This window comes from Oncorhynchus nerka, linkage group LG25, assembly GCF_034236695.1.
Source record: "Oncorhynchus nerka isolate Pitt River linkage group LG25, Oner_Uvic_2.0, whole genome shotgun sequence".
NCBI lineage: Eukaryota > Metazoa > Chordata > Actinopteri > Salmoniformes > Salmonidae > Oncorhynchus > Oncorhynchus nerka.
In genome coordinates this window covers 31,089,792-31,108,867 of record NC_088420.1, presented here as the reverse complement: position 1 = coordinate 31,108,867, position 19,076 = coordinate 31,089,792, and the positions used below count along the sequence as shown (strand labels likewise).

At 47.5% G+C, this 19,076-nt stretch overlaps 1 protein-coding gene across 2 annotated transcripts in view; it reads left to right on the top strand.

Annotated features, from left to right (window-relative positions):
- LOC115109374 (breast cancer anti-estrogen resistance protein 1-like) overlaps positions 1 to 19,076 on the top strand; it is a 127,210-nt gene that overhangs the window by 104,654 nt on the left and 3,480 nt on the right. For both annotated transcript variants that reach the window (XM_065009735.1, XM_029634198.2), the window contains exons 3-4: positions 12,650 to 12,805; positions 18,852 to 18,956. In XM_065009735.1, coding sequence (XP_064865807.1) covers positions 12,650 to 12,805; positions 18,852 to 18,956 — 261 coding nt within the window. The remainder of the gene's footprint in view (positions 1 to 12,649; positions 12,806 to 18,851; positions 18,957 to 19,076) is intronic.

The window sequence follows — 19,076 nt, the reverse complement described above, 5'->3', positions numbered from 1 at the left end:
TTGGAGTCCCATTCTGGGGCAGCAGGTGGTCAGAGCGTTGAGCCAGTAACTGAAAGGTTGCTAGATCGAATCCCCGAGCTGACAAGGTACAAATCTGTCGTTCTGCCCCTGAACAAGGCAGTTAACCCACTGTTCCTAGGCCATCATTGTAAATAAGAATTTGTTCTTAACTAACTTGCCTAGTTAAATAAAGGTTAAAAAATAAATAAATACAACAATTCTGTCCCCCCCAGCCTGAGCTCATGCTGGGATGCAGCTTTGATGGCTCTGCCTCCACTCAATGGGGCCCGAGCTTTAGAAGCCCAACTTGAAGTGTGTGGGGATGAAGTAGGACTGATGTGGTTGGGTTAGTCTTTATAGAATCAGAGTTCACTCTTCTAGTACATGGCATGTGGGCTCATTGGTCAGCAGCACTGAGGGATGTCTAGAGTACAGCCTCACTACGGACCCAGGTGAATCTATATGCAATCTATCTGTTGCTGCTCAATGGAAGTTGCTCTGGATAAGTTGAGTTTCACACATTGCCTCTGTAGATGTGACACAGTCTGAGTAAGGAGGTCAGTGAGTGTGTGAGTGTGTGTTTAAAAGCCTTTACCTACTGTGGACTCATTGTCTGCTCTGATACTGTAGAGAAAGGGGAGAGAAAGTGAGTATGGGGGTCAAAGGGAGGGAGTGCAGAGGGAATCACAGGGGAAACATTGCCCTGAGCAGTGGAGCGCTGATGGGAATAGACTTTTTGGGCTGGTCCTGTTATTACCTCCCCACAAAGCCTACATCAGATAGTGGGGAGGGATGGGGAAAGCCTACATCAGATAGAGGGGAGGGATGGGGAAAGCCTACATCAGATAGAGGGGACGGATGGGGAAAGCCTACATCAGATAGTGGGGAGGGATGGAGAAAGCCTACATCAGATAGTGGGGACGGATGGGGAAAGCCTACATGATAGGGGGAGGGATGGGGCCTACATCAGATAGTGGGGAGGGATGGGGAAAGCCTACATCAGATAGTGGGGAGGGATGGAGAAAGCCTACATCAGATAGTGGGGAGGGATGGGGAAAGCCTACATCAGATAGTGGGGAGGGATGGAGAAAGCCTACATCAGATAGTGGGGAGGGATGGAGAAAGCCTACATCAGATAGTGGGGAGGGATGGAGAAAGCCTACATCAGATAGTGGGGAGGGATGGGATGGAGAAAGCCTACATCAGATAGTGGGGAGGGATGGGGAAAGCCTACATCAGATAGTGGGGAGGGATGGGGAAGCCTACATCAGATAGTGGGGAGGGATGGAGAAAGCCTACATCAGATAGTGGGGAGGGATGGAGAAAGCCTACATCAGATAGTGGGGAGGGATGGGGAAAGCCTACATCAGATAGTGGGGAGGGATGGAGAAAGCCTACATCAGATAGTGGGGAAGGATGGGGAAAGCCTACATCAGATAGTGGGGAGGGATGGAGAAAGCCTACATCAGATAGTGGGGAGGGATGGGGAAAGCCTACATCAGATAGTGGGGAGGGATGGGGAAAGACTACATCAGATAGTGGGGAGGGATGGAGAAAGCCTACATCAGATAGTGGGGAGGGATGGAGAAAGCCTACATCAGATAGTGGGGAGGGATGGAGAAAGCCTACATCAGATAGTGGGGAGGGATGGAGAAAGCCTACATCAGATAGTGGGGAGGGATGGAGAAAGCCTACATCAGATAGTGGGGAGGGATGGGGAAAGCCTACATCAGATTGTGGGGAGGGATGGAGAAAAGAGAAAGGGGTTAGCAAGGGACATGGGTCTTCCCCTTAGCGTAAAAAGCAGAACCCCAGAAGCCGCTGTCTCTGTGATCCAGTGGTTTCTCATCAAAGGGATGGGATATCACAGGAGCCACAGGGGTGATCTTTGTTCTGGGCTGGGGGAGTCAAAAGGCCAGAGAGAGAGAGAGGCCAGATTATAGGTCAGAGTGGAGGGACACAGGGTTCACACATGAACCACATCAGCTCAACACCAACTCCTGACTCCTGAGTGGTGTCATTAGTGTGAGGATGTGTGTAGCCATGTATGGGTGTTTATATGTGGTGTGTGAGGTTGGCCTTATTAGTGAGTAGTAAACCTAGTGGTCATGGCTTTAATAGGGGCTGGCTCTTTGATGTTTTCATGGTCCTCTCAGTATGGTCAGGGATAGAAGGGACCAACCTTGAGTAAAGAGACAGGAAATACATAAAGCTTGAAATGATAGGGAAGTCAGGCTATGTTCTAGTGTCAATAGTGCATTCATGTAAAAAAGCAAAGCCTAACACTGCTTATTGCACAGTCCAAACAACATGGAAGCATTTCTATTCCCACTTGACACTCTCTCTACCATAGAAATTACAGATGAATAGATTGATAGTGAACTATTCTCCTGTTCTTATCCAACGGTGCTGTGACTAATACCCTGTCACTGCTAGGAGACCTCTCTCACTGCGTTTCCACGATGACACAGTCACTGATTTTTTTTTCAACGTTTTTTTCAACATTTAACCTTTTATTTAACAAGCCATTTACATTTACATTTACATTTAAGTCATTTAGCAGACGCTCTTATCCAGAGCGACTTACAAATTGGTGCGTTCACCTTATGACATCCGGTGGAACTGCCACTTTACAATAGTGCATCTAAATCTTTTAAGGGGGGGATTACTTTATCCTATCCTAGGTATTCCTTAAAGAGGTGGGGTTTCAGGTGTCTCCGGAAGGTGGTGATTGACTCCGCTGTCCTGGCGTCGTGAGGGAGTTTGTTCCACCATTGGGGGGCCAGAGCAGCGAACAGTTTTGACTGGGCTGAGCGGGAACTGTACTTCCTCAGTGGTAGGGAGGCGAGCAGGCCAGAGGTGGATGAACGCAGTGCCCTTGTTTGGGTGTAGGGCCTGATCAGAGCCTGGAGGTACTGAGGTGCCGTTCCCCTCACAGCTCCGTAGGCAAGCACCATGGTCTTGTAGCGGATGCGAGCTTCAACTGGAAGCCAGTGGAGAGAGCGGAGGAGCGGGGTGACGTGAGAGAACTTGGGAAGGTTGAACACCAGACGGGCTGCGGCGTTCTGGATGAGCTGTAGGGGTTTAATGGCACAGGCAGGGAGCCCAGCCAACAGCGAGTTGCAGTAATCCAGACGGAGATGACAAGTGCCTGGATTAGGACCTGCGCCGCTTCCTGTGTGAGGCAGGGTCGTACTCTGCGGATGTTGTAGAGCATGAACCTACAGGAACGGGCCACCGCCTTGATGTTATTTGAGAACGACAGGGTGTTGTCCAGGATCACGCCAAGGTTCTTAGCGCTCTGGGAGGAGGACACAATGGAGTTGTCAACCGTGATGGCGAGATCATGGAACGGGCAGTCCTTCCCCGGGAGGAAGAGCAGCTCCGTCTTGCCGAGGTTCAGCTTGAGGTGATGATCCGTCATCCACACTGATATGTCTGCCAGACATGCAGAGATGCGATTCGCCACCTGGTCGTCAGAAGGGGGAAAGGAGAAGATTAATTGTGTGTCGTCTGCATAGCAATGATAGGAGAGACCATGTGAGGTTATGACAGAGCCAAGTGACTTGGTGTATAGCGAGAATAGGAGAGGGCCTAGAACAGAGCCCTGGGGGACACCAGTGGTGAGAGCACGTGGTGAGGAGACAGATTCTCGCCACGCCACCTGGTAGGAGCGACCTGTCAGGTAGGACGCAATCCAAGCGTGGGCCGCGCCGGAGATGCCCAACTCGGAGAGGGTGGAGAGGAGGATCTGATGGTTCACAGTATCGAAGGCAGCCGAGAGGTCTAGAAGGATGAGAGCAGAGGAGAGAGAGTTAGCTTTAGCAGTGCGGAGCGCCTCCGTGATACAGAGAAGAGCAGTCTCAGTTGAATGACTAGTCTTGAAACCTGACTGATTTGGATCAAGAAGGTCAAAAAGAGACATACCTATGTGTGGTGTTGCCAGGAGATGCTGAAGAGAGATTTTACATGGGGGTTGTAGACAAAACACCCTGAGAGAGAGCGAAAGAAAGAGAAAAAGAGAGAGTTGCAGAGAGTGATGCTCCCAGCCAGTCATGGTCTGCCCAGTCACGGCCTGCCCAGTCACGGTCTGCCCAGTCACGGTCTGCCCAGTCACGGTCTGCCCAGTCACGGCCTGCCCAGTCACGGCCTGCCCAGTCACGGTCTGCCCAGTCACGGTCTTCCCAGTCACGGCCTGCCCAGTCACGGTCTGCCCAGTCACGGTCTGCCCAGTCACGGCCTGCCCAGTCACGGTCTGCCCAGTCACGGTCTGCCCAGTCACGGCCTGCCCAGTCACGGTCTGCCGTTAATTAGGGCCTGAGTTAATTAGGGCCTGAGTTAATTAGGGCCTGATTAATCCTGCAGCCCGGACCAAGCAACAAGGGATATGGGGCTGTAAATCCACACACCCCACCCTGCGTCAGCATCTCAGCCCCCCACACCCCCACGGGCTCCACTACAGTCAAGCATTACTGCACTACTCCCATTTATTGCTGCGGCTGGGACGGATATTAGTTCTGATCTAGGTCACACACCAGCTGCTTGGAAAGTTTTAGGTTAAACAACCCTAGTTCTGAGGGAGGATTATGACCTTATTTAAGAGCATTCTCGGAATTGAAACCCTTCGTCACTACTCTATCCAGGTGAAGTAGTCAGTTTGAATATCCCCACATATATTTATAAATATGCAGTTTACCACATACTTATAGGATAAAATTACTACCTATCGGACAAATTTGAATGGGTCTTCTTCCTATATCCTGTAGTCTGTAATCTGTGTGTTTGACCTGTCCTATATCCTGTAGTCTGTGATCTGTGTGTTTGACCGGTCCTACATCCTGTAGTCTGTGATCTGTGTGTTTGACCTGTCCTATATTCTGTAGTCTGTGATCTGTGTGTTTGACCTATCCTGTAGTCTGTGGTCTGTGTGTTTGACCTATCCTATATCCTGTAGACTGTGATCTGTGTATTTGACCTGTCCTATATCCTGTATTCTGTGATCTGTGTTTGGCCTGTCCTATGTCCTGTAGTCTGTGATCTGTGTGTTTGACCTGTCCTATATCCTGTAGTCTGTGATTTGTGTGTTTGACCTGTCCTATATCCTGTAGTCTGTGATCTGTGTGTTTGACCTGTCCTATATCCTGTAGTGTGTGGTCTGTGTGTTTGACCTATCCTATATCATGTAGTCTGTGATCTGTGTGTTTGACCTGTCCTATTTCCTGTATGTAGTCTGTGATCTGTGTGTTTGACCTGTCCTATATCATGTAGTCTGTGATCTGTGTGTTTGACCTATCCTATATCCTGTAGTCTATGATCTGTGTGTTAGACCTGTCCTATATCCTGTAGTCCGTGATCTGTGTTTTCGACCTGTCCTATATTCTGTAGTCTGTGATCTGTGTGTTTGACCTGTCCTATATTCTGTAGTCTGTGATCTGTGTGTTCGACCTGTCCTATATTCTGTAGTCTGTGATCTGTGTGTTTGACCTGTCCTATAACCTGTAGTATGTGGTCTGTGTGTTTGACCTGTCCTATATCCTGTAGTCCGTGATCTGTGTTTTTGACCTGTCCTATATTCTGTAGTCTGTGATCTGTGTGTTTGACCTGTCCTATATTCTGTAGTCTGTGATCTGTGTGTTCGACCTGTCCTATATCCTGTAGTCTGTGATCTGTGTGTTCGACCTGTCCTATATTCTGTAGTCTGTGATCTGTGTGTTTGACCTATCCTGTAGTCTGTGGTCTGTGTGTTTGACCTGTCCTATATCCTGTCGTCTGTGATCTGTGTGTTCGACCTGTACTGCGTCCAAGCCACACTGCCTACATCTCTCCCTCCCTCTCCCTCTTCGCCATCTTTGAGTGGGCGGTGGTGTAGATGAGGTCAGTCTTCTCTGACAGCCATGCCACTCTACCACTGAGGAGGACCCAGGAGCTGGGTTGCTATGACACAGCTGCAGCCTGCCATGTCCTGTGCTGTGCTGGGCTGGGCACTGGCATCACAGCTGATCATGCCTGTAACCTGTGCAGCTGTGAGGCAGTGGTTACACGCCCCAGTCTCTCATGTCTAGGGAAAGATGAGGAAAAATAACATGGAAGAGAGATGCTTGGTGGGGAGGTCATCATCTGCTGTTTGAAGCTGGTGTACAAGATCATCTACCCCTGTCCTCCGTCCCCCCTACACATCTCTCGAATGGTCACAGATGGCCCCTCATCAGGCTGAGATGGGGGGTCTGTGGAGTAATTCTCCTGCACGGTCGGCCTCCTAATCCTCACGAAGAAAAAAACATGTGTGAAGTTACTTCAACTCCCCTCAGCGTTTGGACTTTGACCCTAGGATAAAACACTCAGGGCTTTGTTATTCATGGCCTAGTCAGGACCATAGAATAGATTTAGGAATTAGAATACTAGAATGAGCCGTCTTATGATGGGATAAAGGTCAGCCATTTTGGTCAGGGAGTTGGTCAACCATGGTTTGCCAGTGCTGTGATAAGATATTGTGTAAAAGAATATGAATTTGAAGAATTTATCTGCACTGTGTTTGTTAGCTAGCTAGCTAGCCAGCTGTGTTTGTTAGCTAGCTAGCCAGCTGTGTTTGTTAGCTAGCTAGCCAGCTGTGTTTGTTAGCTAGCTAGCCAGCCACATTTAGAGGAATGATTCCATAAATATGTTCAAATGAACTGCTAATATGCCAGCAGTCAGTCCTCAGCCAAATGTTTTCCACACACATAGCTACGTGTAGCCTACTTAGACACCGGGTCCCCACATTTTCCAATCTCCCACACCATATAGGCTGAAGCCATAGGGCTCTTTTCACAGGTTCTATTTCTCTATGTGGGAGCATTGTGAACAGTAGGTCAGGATTTTAAACTGGTTACATGTATATTGAACGACCCAGCAGCTTTTCAGCATGTTTTGTTATATCTGTATAGCAAAAAATCAACAACGAAGTTGGCTCTTTTACAATGGGGGTCAATGGGAAAGAATGTTTGTTTTCCTCAATTTGTGTGTGTGGTCGAGGGGAATTCCTTCTTATGACATGAATCCCGACCCGGAGTGTAGCACTCACAGCTTTCCAAGAAAACAAAAATGTTGACATTTATGGTCCGTTTGCATATATTTTATCAGCTATTTATACAGAAAATTGGTATAAAACCCATATAAACTGTATTTATAATTACACAACATTGTTTTAGGTTGACAATTGTATTACACCATTTCTGTTATACAACGAGTGAGTCTAATCCTGGATGCTGATTGGTTAAAACCTAATTCCAGCTGGTGTCTATTCCACAAATTACCCCCAGCTAAATCTATGACGTTAAAATGCCTATTTACTCTGTTCCGTCTGACTGCACAATCCACTGTCTCATCAGCTCAGCCAGGCAATTTATGTACTAGATCTCCACTATAAAAAGCATCTAGACATTATCTCACATTTCTTTTAGACTAACATTTAGTTTTCAACAGCAGATATTTGTATAAACTTTGCAGTCTGTCTCTCCGACATTTGTAACATTGTTTCAATATTGAAAATCAATCTCCAGCTGTCCCATAGTAATGAACGTGTTGGGAGTCGGGACGGGACAGACAGGCTGGCAGCTTTTCTCAGCCAGTCGAAATCATCAATCAGCAAAGTTTTTATGGATGTACTGTATATGAAGAAATATCAATAGAAGAACAGGAAATTAAGCTAGGTTGCTGTCATACCAACTTTAGTTTGAAGTGATTGTGTTAGCTGTGTAGTTGGCCATCTCTTCTGAACAGTGTCCTGGCGAGAGAGCAAATGTTCTATGCCAGGTGAAATCGCACATCATTAGCTCATTGTTATGGATGCATCCCCTCCAAAATCACTAGAAAACGGCTTAAACAAATGCAAATGCAGTTACTTTGCTGTTAGTCTGGCTACACTACACTAGCAAGCAAGGAATAAGAACGTTGCCAGCCATCATGGCAACCGAACCGATAGAAAGAACGACCAGCCTGCTTGAGTAGCAACCCTAGATTTGTCTCGGGACTATATCTCGTGGAACGATGAAATAGTATAAATAAATTCATTAAAATAACGTTTTTTATGAAAATATGTCAATTACTATTTGTGTATATGTTGGTATCCCGTTGAATAAAAGTGATACTATCCTCGAAGCCGGTGTCGACATCGTCTCGGGCATAACAACACCTGTGCCAATATATCCTCCAAACACCGGCTTCTCTGGCATTATCACTTAAATATATCACATACCTTTTATTTTCCTGCACATGTAAAACCAGGATTATGCCTCTCAATGCCATTCCTTCCAAATAGACTGGTTTGGATTTCTCCCTGCCAATATGACTGCCATTTTCACCCCGTTCTTGAACTTTTGAGTGTTTACGACAGCCCTCTAGTAATTGAATAGGATCTCTATGGTCAGGGAATTGTACTAACGCTGCAACACTCACACTAGGAGGTGAGGGCCCTCGGAGTGTGGTGTCAGGAAAATAACCTTACACTCAACGTCAATAAAACAAAGGAGATGATCGTGGACTTCAGGAAACAGCAGAGGGAGCACCACTCTATCCACATGGAAGGGACAGTAGTGGAGAAGGTAGTAAGTTTTAAGTTCCTCGGCAACACATCACGGACAAACTGAAATGGTCCACCCACACAGACAGCGTGGTGAAGAAGGTGCAGCAGCGCCTCTTCAACCTCAGGAGGCTGAAGAAATTTGGCTTGTCACCAAAAGCACTCACAAACTTTTAGAGATGCACAACCAAGAGCATCCTGTATCACCGCCTGGTACGGCAGCTGCTCCGCCCACAACCGTAAGGCTCTCCAGAGGGTAGTGAGGTCTGCACAACGCATCACCGGGGGCAAACTACCTGCCCTCCAGGACACCTACACCACCCGATGTCACAGGAAGGTCATAAAGATCATCAAGGACAACAACCATCCGAGCCACTGCCTGTTCACCCCGCTATCATCCAGAAGGCGAGGTCAGTACAGGTGCATTAAAGCTGGGACCGAGAGACTGAAAAACAGCTTCTATCTTAAGGCCATCAGACTGTTAAACAGCCATAACTAACATTGAGTGGCTGCTGCCAACATACTGACTCAACTCCAGCCACTTTAATAATTAAAAATTCATGTACAAAATGTATCACCAGCCACTTTAAACAATGCCACTTAATATAATGTTTACATACCCTACATTACTCATCTCATATGTATATACTGTACTCGTTACCATCTACTGCATCTTGCCTATGCCGTTCTGTACCATCACTCATTCATATATTTTTATGTACATATTCTTCATCCCTTTACACTTGTCTGTATACATGGGTTATTAGTCTTCGTAGTCTAGCCTTGGTTCACTTGAAAGACCACGTCACAAGAGTCAGGAGAAGTTTTTCTTTGTCTTGCCTGTTGCAGGTGGACTGGCAAACCCCTGTGTTCCGAAACGATCCTGAGAGACAGACAGGGTTGGCTGTGGAGAGTGGTGGCATGCATCATGGTGTCAGCTGGGTTAGGAGTCAGTGGACTGTGGCTGGTGGGGGACATGGGCAACAGAGGGGCAGTGGGGTGGTGGTGATGGGGGCTCTGCAATCTGTTCCTTTCCTCAGGGTGACCCCTGTTCCAACAGACAGAGCCTCCATGAGAGTACCTTGTGACCAGCTGCCAGCCCAGTAAAGCAGCGAGGGCTCAGGGCAGAGCATCACTGCTCCACATTGTTCTAAACCCTCAATGGCGCCAATGTAGCTCCTCATCTTTCAGTTATTTTATTTATTTAACCAGGAAGGGCTCATTGAGATTAAAATCTCTTTTTCAAGAGCGCCCTGGCCAAGATAGGCAGCACCAAGTCATTACAAAAAATTACAGACAGACAACATGAAAAACTACAAGTAATTCAGTGACATCATCATTATGACCTGATAGAATGTTGTGACAGCTTTCGGCTGGGCGTGCCCCCCCCTCCACACTCCCCCACTTCTCTCCCATTGACAGAAGCCTTTCAACACTATTGATGAGGACTTGGCTAAGAGCATGAGCCTATATGTACCCATCCCCTCTCCTCTCCAGCGTCTTCCTCCTTGATAATTCACACTATTGACCACCATTACTTATGCTGATGGAGCTCAGGGCCTCAGAGGGATCCTCCAATACCATTAGAAGACTTTAAGGGCCAGCTGAGGAGGGCATTGATAGGGCTGGCTCATTACCATGTGTTGAATTACCAAAACTCTGAGAATGTTTCCTTCTAATCTCATTAAAAGCTCACGGAGGATCTTTGTCAATAAGAGCGAGGTTGCGTGAAAGACATCTGACTCTCACTTACTTCTGTCAATAAGTAGCCTGACGCTCCCAGGAACCTGCTGGTGTGTAATGTGTGATCATGTTTCCGTGGGCTGTTTACGTTCATGTCAACAGGACAAAACATGACAGATAAAACGCAATATATATGAATAAAGTCAGAATGACATGTTGCCAGTTGTGCTTGGGTATCCCATCTCATCACCCTTGTTGTTACTATGTGGTTAGTAAAAGGTCTTTAGGTCAAGAGGAGCAAACAATAAATGTTATGATCTCCAGTATATCTGAGTATTGAGAAAAGCCAGTGTTTTGTGTGAGAGAAGGCTGCCAAGGTGGCTGGGAGATATCATCCTGGAATGTGCTAGATGAAACACCTGCTGTGTACTTTAAACGTGTGTGAAACTGGCTGGCTCCATGGAGAATAGGCTGTCTGGAGAGACTAGGCAAGACAGGGATGGTAGGGGAGAGACATGGAAAAGGGGGGAGGGAGGGAGGGAGTTTTGTGTAGGGAGACATTCTAATATTACTTTGGTTCAGTTGATTGAATTTGTTCTGGGGTTTTCCCTTTACTCCTATTTCAGCTTATAAGTTATATAGAGCCATATAGAGGCGGAGGAAGGATACAGACAGGACGTGAGGACAGGGAGGAGACATATTAACAGAGGCAGATTGTCAGATTTATTTCATGTGCAATGGCTTAATTATCTGTTTAGCTGGGCTGTCACCTTTCAAGTGGCCTGACTGGGAGAGCAAATATTATTAGAGGATCCAGGAGAGTTGGGGCGTTTCATTAGCAAAGAATGTGATTGGTTTCTTGAATGCCAGTCAAGCCGGCTACTGAGGTACCCTTCACAAAGGAGAGGCAGAGAAGGGGAGTAGAATGAACTATTAGTAAAGGCTGGTGTGTGTGGGAGCTCGAGTACTCATGCCTATTTGTGTATGCAAGTGTGTCGGTGTGTATTTGTTTCTCTGTCTATCTAAATGGACAATGGATTTATTGTATTGAATGTGAACTCACATATTGATTACTAGTAGATATTTATTGCTGCATTTTATAAACGTTGATTGGTGCACACTCAATATCTGAAGAGCATCTATCTCACTCCCACCTGCCTGGTTGCCATAGCCACTAGTGAGGACTGGATATGATGAGATTCTATTAAGTGCTATCGTGCGGTTCACTAGGCACCACCATCTTATACCAGGAGGTGTGTTCAGTATAGTTAGTATCAGGGCTGCAGCTTTTGTATTGTATTATTTCTCTAAGGTGGTGTGTGTGTGTGTGTGTGTGTGTGTGTGTGTGTGTGTGTGTGTGTGTGTGTGTGTGTGTGTGTGTGTGTGTGTGTGTGTGTGTGAGATTGGACTGCTACATTCCTCTCCCATCAGAAGGCAGCAGTGTATCTCTGTAGCTGGGAGTAGATCATCAGAGATCTCCCCCAGTGTCCTGATTGGGAGAGAGATAGCAGCATTCCTTCTCTGTGTGATTCCACAGACCTCGTCTGCAGGGGATCGATAGCAGGGCCAGATTAAAGGAAGTTAGAGGAGAGACATCCACACACCCAGGCGAACACACAGCCAGAGGAACTCAGATATAGACTGCCAAGGAGCACTGATGCAGGGAAATATCATATGATTATATAACATGATATGGTCCTGATAGGGAATGCTAATGCTTTGATTCTTAATATCCTGTGAGAATGTGTACTAGTTTGGATGGAGGGTATGCTCCAGTTAGTGTGTCTGTATTGATGGAAAGCCAGGGTGCTGTTGTCTATATAGCGGTCTGTCTGTCTGTTTTCATTTCCCAGGCCCAGACAGTTGACATAACCCTGAGACTATAATACTGTGGGTAAACAGGCAGACAATAGGACAGCCCTTGTTCCCATACTGATCCCCCAGGACCCCCATTCTGTTTTTACTGCCTCTGTGGTTAATCCAGACCGTCACAGACTGTGTTGACTCCTCACTGTGGGTCAGGGGGATTTCATTATGATTGAGTCTTGAGTAGATATAATGTGCGTACTACAGTAATCGTCTACGTGATGGAGTCATTTGGACCGAGGAAAAGCACATTAGGCTTAAAGATGCATCAATTTGACAAAATACTGTAACAGACCATTTCACTAACATCTCTCTTTCTCTCTCTCTCTCTCTCTCTCTCTCTCCATCTTTCTCTCTCCATCTCTCTTTCTCTCTCTCTCTCTCTCTCTCTCTCTCTCCATTTTTCTCTCTCCATCTCTCTCTCTCATCTCTCTCTCTCTCTCTCTCTCTCCATTTTTCTCTCTCCATCTCTCTCATCTCTCTCTCTCTCTCCATCTCTCTCTCTCTCTCATCTCTCTCTCTCTCTCTCTCTCCATCTCTCAGGTGGTGGTGCCAACGCGGGTGGGTCAGGTATATGTGTATGACACAGGGACGTCAGAGCAGGATGAGTATGACGTCCCCCCCAGACACCTGCCTCCATCCCAGCAGTCCCAGGACATCTATGACGTTCCCCCGACCCACGGCCAATACAACCAGCAGGTGAGGAGTCAGCTAGAAACACATGATCTCTCTCCTGAGCCCTAGGACCATGTCTGATGACTCCTGGCTGTCTCCGTCCCCAGTCCACCTGGTCGTGCTGCTGATCCAGTTTCTGTTGTTTTGCCTGTGGCTATGGAACCCTGACCTGTTCACCAGATCTGCTACCTTGTCCCGGACTTGCTGTTTTCGTCTGTGGTATTCATGTCCTCTCACTGTCCTGCCTCGCCACTTATTGTCTCCTATGTCAATGAAGTGATTTCATCCTCATCACAAGATTGATGGCTATTATTCCTCTCGACTGCCTTAGACACACTTCCTGACTCAATTGGTCATCTGTCTGTGAAGTCTCACTTCTCATTAATAATTGATGTGTTAGGAATATTAAACCCTCTCCTCCCTCTCTCTGTCACCCTCTCCTCCCTCACTCTCCCTCTCTCTGTCACCCTCTCCTCCCTCCCTATCCTCCCTCTCTCTGTCTCCTCCCTCTCTCGGTCTCTCCTCCCTCTCTCGGTCTCTCCATCTCCTCTCTCTCTGTCTCTCCTCCCTCTCTCTGTCTCTCCCTCTCCTCCCTCTCTGTCTCTCCTCCCTTTCTCAGTCTCTCCCTCTCCCTCTCTCCTCTCTCCCTCTCTCTGTCTATCTCCTCCCCTCTCTCTGTCTATCCTGTCCTCCTCCCTCTCTCGGTCTCTCTCCCTTTCTCTCTGTCTCTCTCTCTGTCTGTCTCTCCTCCCTCTCTCGGTCTCTCCCTCTCCTCTCTCTCTGTCTCCTCCCTCTCTCTGTCTCTCCTCCCTCTCTCGGTCTCTCCCTCTCCTCTCTCTCTGTCTCCTCCCTCTCTTCTCTCTCTGTCTCCTCCCTCTCTCTGTCTCTCCTCCCTCTCTCGGGCTCTCCCTCTCCTCTCTCTCTGTGTCTCCTCCCTCTCTCTGTCTCTCTCCTCCCTCTCTCGGTCTCTCTCTGTCCTCCCTCTCTCTGTCTCTCTCTCACTCTCCCTGTCTCTCCCTGTCCTCCCTCTCTTTCTCTGTCCCCCCTCTCTCGGTCTCTCTCTCCTCCCTCTCTCTGTTTCTCCCTCTCCTCCCTCTCTCTGTCTCTCTCTCACTCTGTGTATGTTTAAACCCACAGCGGTTCTGTGATTCCATGTCTATTTTTAGAGAAGGTCATACATTACTAACAGGGGAAGTAGATATTTCAGTGTCTGGAGGCGTTAGAAAAGGAAGGTTGTATTTTTCCACAAAGCACAGAGAGCAGTGTGTCCTGAGCTGCAAGTGCTTTGGCTCTGAAGGTGAACCCGCTTTCTGTGTCATTCATACACACACACACACACACACACACACACACACACACACACACACACACACACACACACACACACACACACACACACACACACACACACACACACACACACACACACACACACACACACACACAGAGACACACACAGACACAGCAAAGGTCGCATGGCAGTAGAGAGGGGTAAAGAACCAGCTGGAATGAGGGGAAAAGAGAAAAAGCTGTTTGACTGCATCAGAGAGGGAGAAAAGCAGTTGGAAGGAGGGGAGAATGGGGGGGAAAGAGAAAAAGCTGTTTGACTGCATCAGAGAGGGAGAAAAGCAGTTGGAAGGAGGAGAGAATGAGGGGGAAAGAGGAAAAGCTGTTTGACTGCATCAGAGAGGGAGAAAACCAGTTGGAAGAAGGAGAGAATGAGGGGGAAAAGAGGAAAAGCTGTTTGACTGCATCAGAGAGGGAGAAAACCAGTTGGAAGACAAACTGAGAGTAGAAACAAAAATGAATAAGAGGAAGCTGAAAGGAGTAGACATACAGCCTTTTAGAGAGGCAATGTGATCCTTCAAATATAGGGCCTGTAGGGATATCATTGTAGGGATATCATTGCATTCAAGCTCAGATACCAGCCCAGGTTCACTGGACAATCTATTGAGCCCTGGTTTTGGTTTTCTGCTGAGAGGAGTAACACAAACATCTATTTTTCACTCCAACCTGTCTGCTATCAGATCAGTGTACCCACGTTGAATACCAACTCCAAAGATTCTGATCAAGTGTTTTCTCAAGGTGCCCAATGGTTGGGGGGGTGGATTGGTTATTCATACTGTAGTCCCTCTTGCCTCCTCTCTCTGTCAGTCTCATCCCCCAAAGGCCTGGAGAACAGATTGTATCACACTGTTTGGGCCAAATTATAATTGCTAATCTGCTTGTTTGGGGACAGCAGCATTTCAAGTGATGGGAGTGCAATTTGCTGTGTGTTATAAGTGTTTAGGAGGGAGAAGTTGGCTTGTCAGTCTGCTGCTGTTTGCTGTCAGGTTGCAGAGAAACAGGGAGGAAGTTGAGTCTTAGATACCACATACTCTATTCCTCCTCAGGTGCAACGCTTATTGACACCCAGCCTGCAGATAATCCTTCCTCAGCATCATCAACTTTAGAGGAGGTCCTTTGTCAGACCCTGGCAGCAGATTGTCAGACCCTGGCAGCAGATTGTCAGACCCTGGCAGTAGATTGTCAGACCCTGGCAGTAGATTGTCAGACCCTGGCAGCAGATTGTCAGACCCTGGCAGTAGATTGTCAGACCCTGGCAGTAGATTGTCAGACCCTGGCAGTAGATTGTCAGACCCTGGCAGTAGATTGTCAGACCCTGGCAGTAGATTGTCAGACCCTGGCAGCAGATTGTCAGACCCTGGCAGTAGATTGTCAGACCCTGGCAGTAGATTGTCAGACCCTTGTCAGACAGCAGATTGTCAGACCCAGTGATTGTCAGACCCTGGCAGAGATTGTCAGACCCTGGCAGCAGATTTCAGACCCTTGATTGTCAGACCCTGGCAGCAGATTGTCAGACCCTGGCAGTAGATTGTCAGACCCTGGCAGTAGATTGTCAGACCCTGGCAGTAGATTGTCAGACCCTGGCAGTAGATTGTCAGACCCTGGCAGTAGATTGTCAGACCCTGGCAGTAGATTGTCAGACCCTGGCAGCAGATTGTCAGACCCTGGCAGCAGACCCTGGCAGTAGATTGTCAGACCCTGGCAGTAGATTGTCAGACCCTGGCAGCAGATTGTCAGACCCTGGCAGTCAGACCCTGGCAGCAGACCCTGTCAGACCCTGGCAGTAGATTGTCAGACCCTGGCAGCAGATTTGTCAGACCCTGGCAGTAGATTGTCAGACCCTGGCAGCAGATCAGCAGAGATTGTCAGACCCTGGCAGTAGATTGTCAGACCCTGGCAGCAGATTGTCAGACCCTGGCAGTAGATTGTCAGACCCTGGCAGCAGATTGTCAGACCCTGGCAGTAGATTGTCAGACCCTGGCAGTAGATTGTCAGACCCTGGCAGTAGATTGTCAGACCCTGGCAGCAGATTGTCAGACCCTGGCAGTAGATTGTCAGACCCTGGCAGCAGATTGTCAGACCCTGGCAGCAGATTGTCAGACCCCTGGCAGCAGATTGTCAGACCCTGGCAGAGATTGTCAGACCCTGGCAGCAGATTGTCAGATTGTCAGACCCTGGCAGTAGATTGTCAGACCCTGGCAGCAGATTGTCAGACCCTGGCAGTAGATTGTCAGACCCTGGCAGTAGATTGTCAGACCCTGGCAGCAGATTGTCAGACCCTGGCAGCAGATTGTCAGACCCTGGCAGCAGATTGTCAGACCCTGGCAGTAGATTGTCAGACCCTGGCAGTAGATTGTCAGACCCTGGCAGCAGATTGTCAGACCCTGGCAGCAGATTGTCAGACCCTGGCAGTAGATTGTCAGACCCTGGCAGTAGATTGTCAGACCCTGGCAGTAGATTGTCAGACCCTGGCAGTAGATTGTCAGACCCTGGCAGCAGATTGTCAGACCCTGGCAGTAGATTGTCAGACCCTGGCAGTAGATTGTCAGACCCTGGCAGTAGATTGTCAGACCCTGGCAGTAGATTGTCAGACCCTGGCAGTAGATTGTCAGACCCTGGCAGCAGATTATCAGACCCTGGCAGTAGATTGGGTTGTGTGTTTGTGAGTGCTGTTTAATACAGCCATTAACCTAAAAGATTGCCCTCTAAAACTCATTACCAAGCTCCTTAATACTGAACAAGTATTTGATACACTGCCGATTTTGCAGGTTTTCCTACTTACAAAGCATGTAGAGGTCTGTAATTTTTTATCATAGGTACACTTCAACTGTGAGAGACGGAATCTAAAACAAAAATCCAGAAAATCACATTGTATGATTTTTAAGTAATTAATTTGCAATTTATTGCATGACATACAGTGGGGCAAAAAAAGTATTTAGTCAGCCACCAATTGTGCAAGTTCTCCCACTTAAAAAGATGAGAGAGGCCTGTAATTTTCATCATAGGTACACTTCAACTATGACAGACAAAATGAGAAGGAAAAAAATCCAGAAAATCACATTGTAGGATTTTTAATGAATTTTTTTGCAAATTATGGTGCAAAATAAGTATTTGGTCAATAACAAAAGTTTATCTCAATACTTTGTTATATACCCTTTGTTGGCAATGACAGAGGTCAAACGTTTTCTGTAAGTCTTCACAAGGTTTTCACACACTGTTGCTGGTATTTTGGCCCATTCCTCCATGCAGATCTCCTCTAGAGCAGTGATGGTTTGGGGCTGTTCCTGGGCAACATGGACTTTCAACTCCCTCCAAAGATTTTCTATGGGGTTGAGATCTGGAGACTGGCTAGGCCACTCCAGGACCTTGAAATGCTTCTTACGAAGTGACTCCTTTTCTGGATTTTTTTCTCATTTTGTCTGTCATAGTTGAAGTGTACCTATGATGAAAATTACAGGCCTCTCTCATCTTTTTAAGTGGGAGAACTTGCACAATTGGTGGCTGATTAAATACTTTTTTGCTCCACTGTAGTTCTGAAATAGTCTGTTCATCAACATCAGACCCTTCTTCATAGGCTGGAGACAGACAGACAGAGACAAGACATTGGCTGCTGCATGGCGGTATGTTCCAGAAGTTTACTCACACAAGACTGACAGCAAAGTTAATTCCCTCGCCGCTGCTCCAGGCTCAAGTGCATTGTGGGATTGAATTTGACAGTGCTTTAGAAAAGAGGTTAGGCAATAGGCATCCTCTCAAACACATTCCGTATCATTGTTGCAGTAAAATCTCCACATTGATTTGAATGTTGTATTTTGTGGGCATCACAAGGACTGCTCCAGTCAGTCCTACTCCAGTCAGTCCTACTCCAGTCAGTCCTGCTCCAGTCAGTCCTGCTCCCTGTGTGTGTGTCAGAGGCAGTCCCAGTTGGGATGTGTATCCTCTGTGTAGGAGTGGGAGAGATGGTCCTACTGCGTGTATCAACGCCATCACTAACCCCCTCTGTCTGCAGCCTTAATAATGCCTCTGTTTGTCTCCCCTTCCCTGACATTATGCACCCTAACTAATGGGGAAGAGGAGAGAGGTTAAAAGAAAGCATACAAAAAACGGTAGGAAGGCAGTGGAGAAGAGAGGAGGCCCAGAGAGAGGAGAGATTAGAGGACAAAGTGGGCTGTGTCCCTCCCACCTTCTCCACATTCAACTGGATTAATCCAACACTCACTCAGAAGCATGATTTCATTAGTCCCTCCCTTTTTAATATGCTCCTCAATTGAGTCTGCTGCAGCTGTAATTGAGCTCTTACTCCTGATTGCGTATGAATGAAATACTAATAATTTGGTGGATGTTTATGTAAGTGTATATTAATACACATGTGAATTGGAAATGTGTTCTTTGCATATCCCAACTCCCTCTGAGATACCCTCAGAGTGGGGTCACGGCCAGGGTCAGCCATTATCAACGGTGACCTTCAAGCAATTAGGGTTAAGTGCCTTGCTCAAGGGCACATCAACAGATTTTTCACTTTGTCAGCTCAGGCATGTGAACTACCAACCTTTCAGTTACTGGCCCAACGCTCTAACCGCTAGGCTACCTGCCGCCCTGTGTGTGTCTGTATGTGTGCACGTCTCTTTTAATGTGTGTATGTATATCTCTGAGAGTGTGTCTGTAAATGTATCTTTATTGCTTGGGGTGTTTTATCTCACTGTGCCTTCTCTCTTCCCCCCAGGTGTATGACACGCCACCCATGGTGGTGAAAGGCCCCCCCAGTGGCCAAGACGTCTATGACACGCCCCCCAGTGTGGACAAGATCCAGCTGTTCTCCCAGCAAACGGTGAGAGGCTGATGCTGCACCAATAGGGTGTCCTCTCTGTCTGTTGTTGTAGGAGAGGAGGAAGACAGTGGTAGACTCATCAATCCCAGTGTACTTTACCATCTGTCCTTGTGTGCTGGA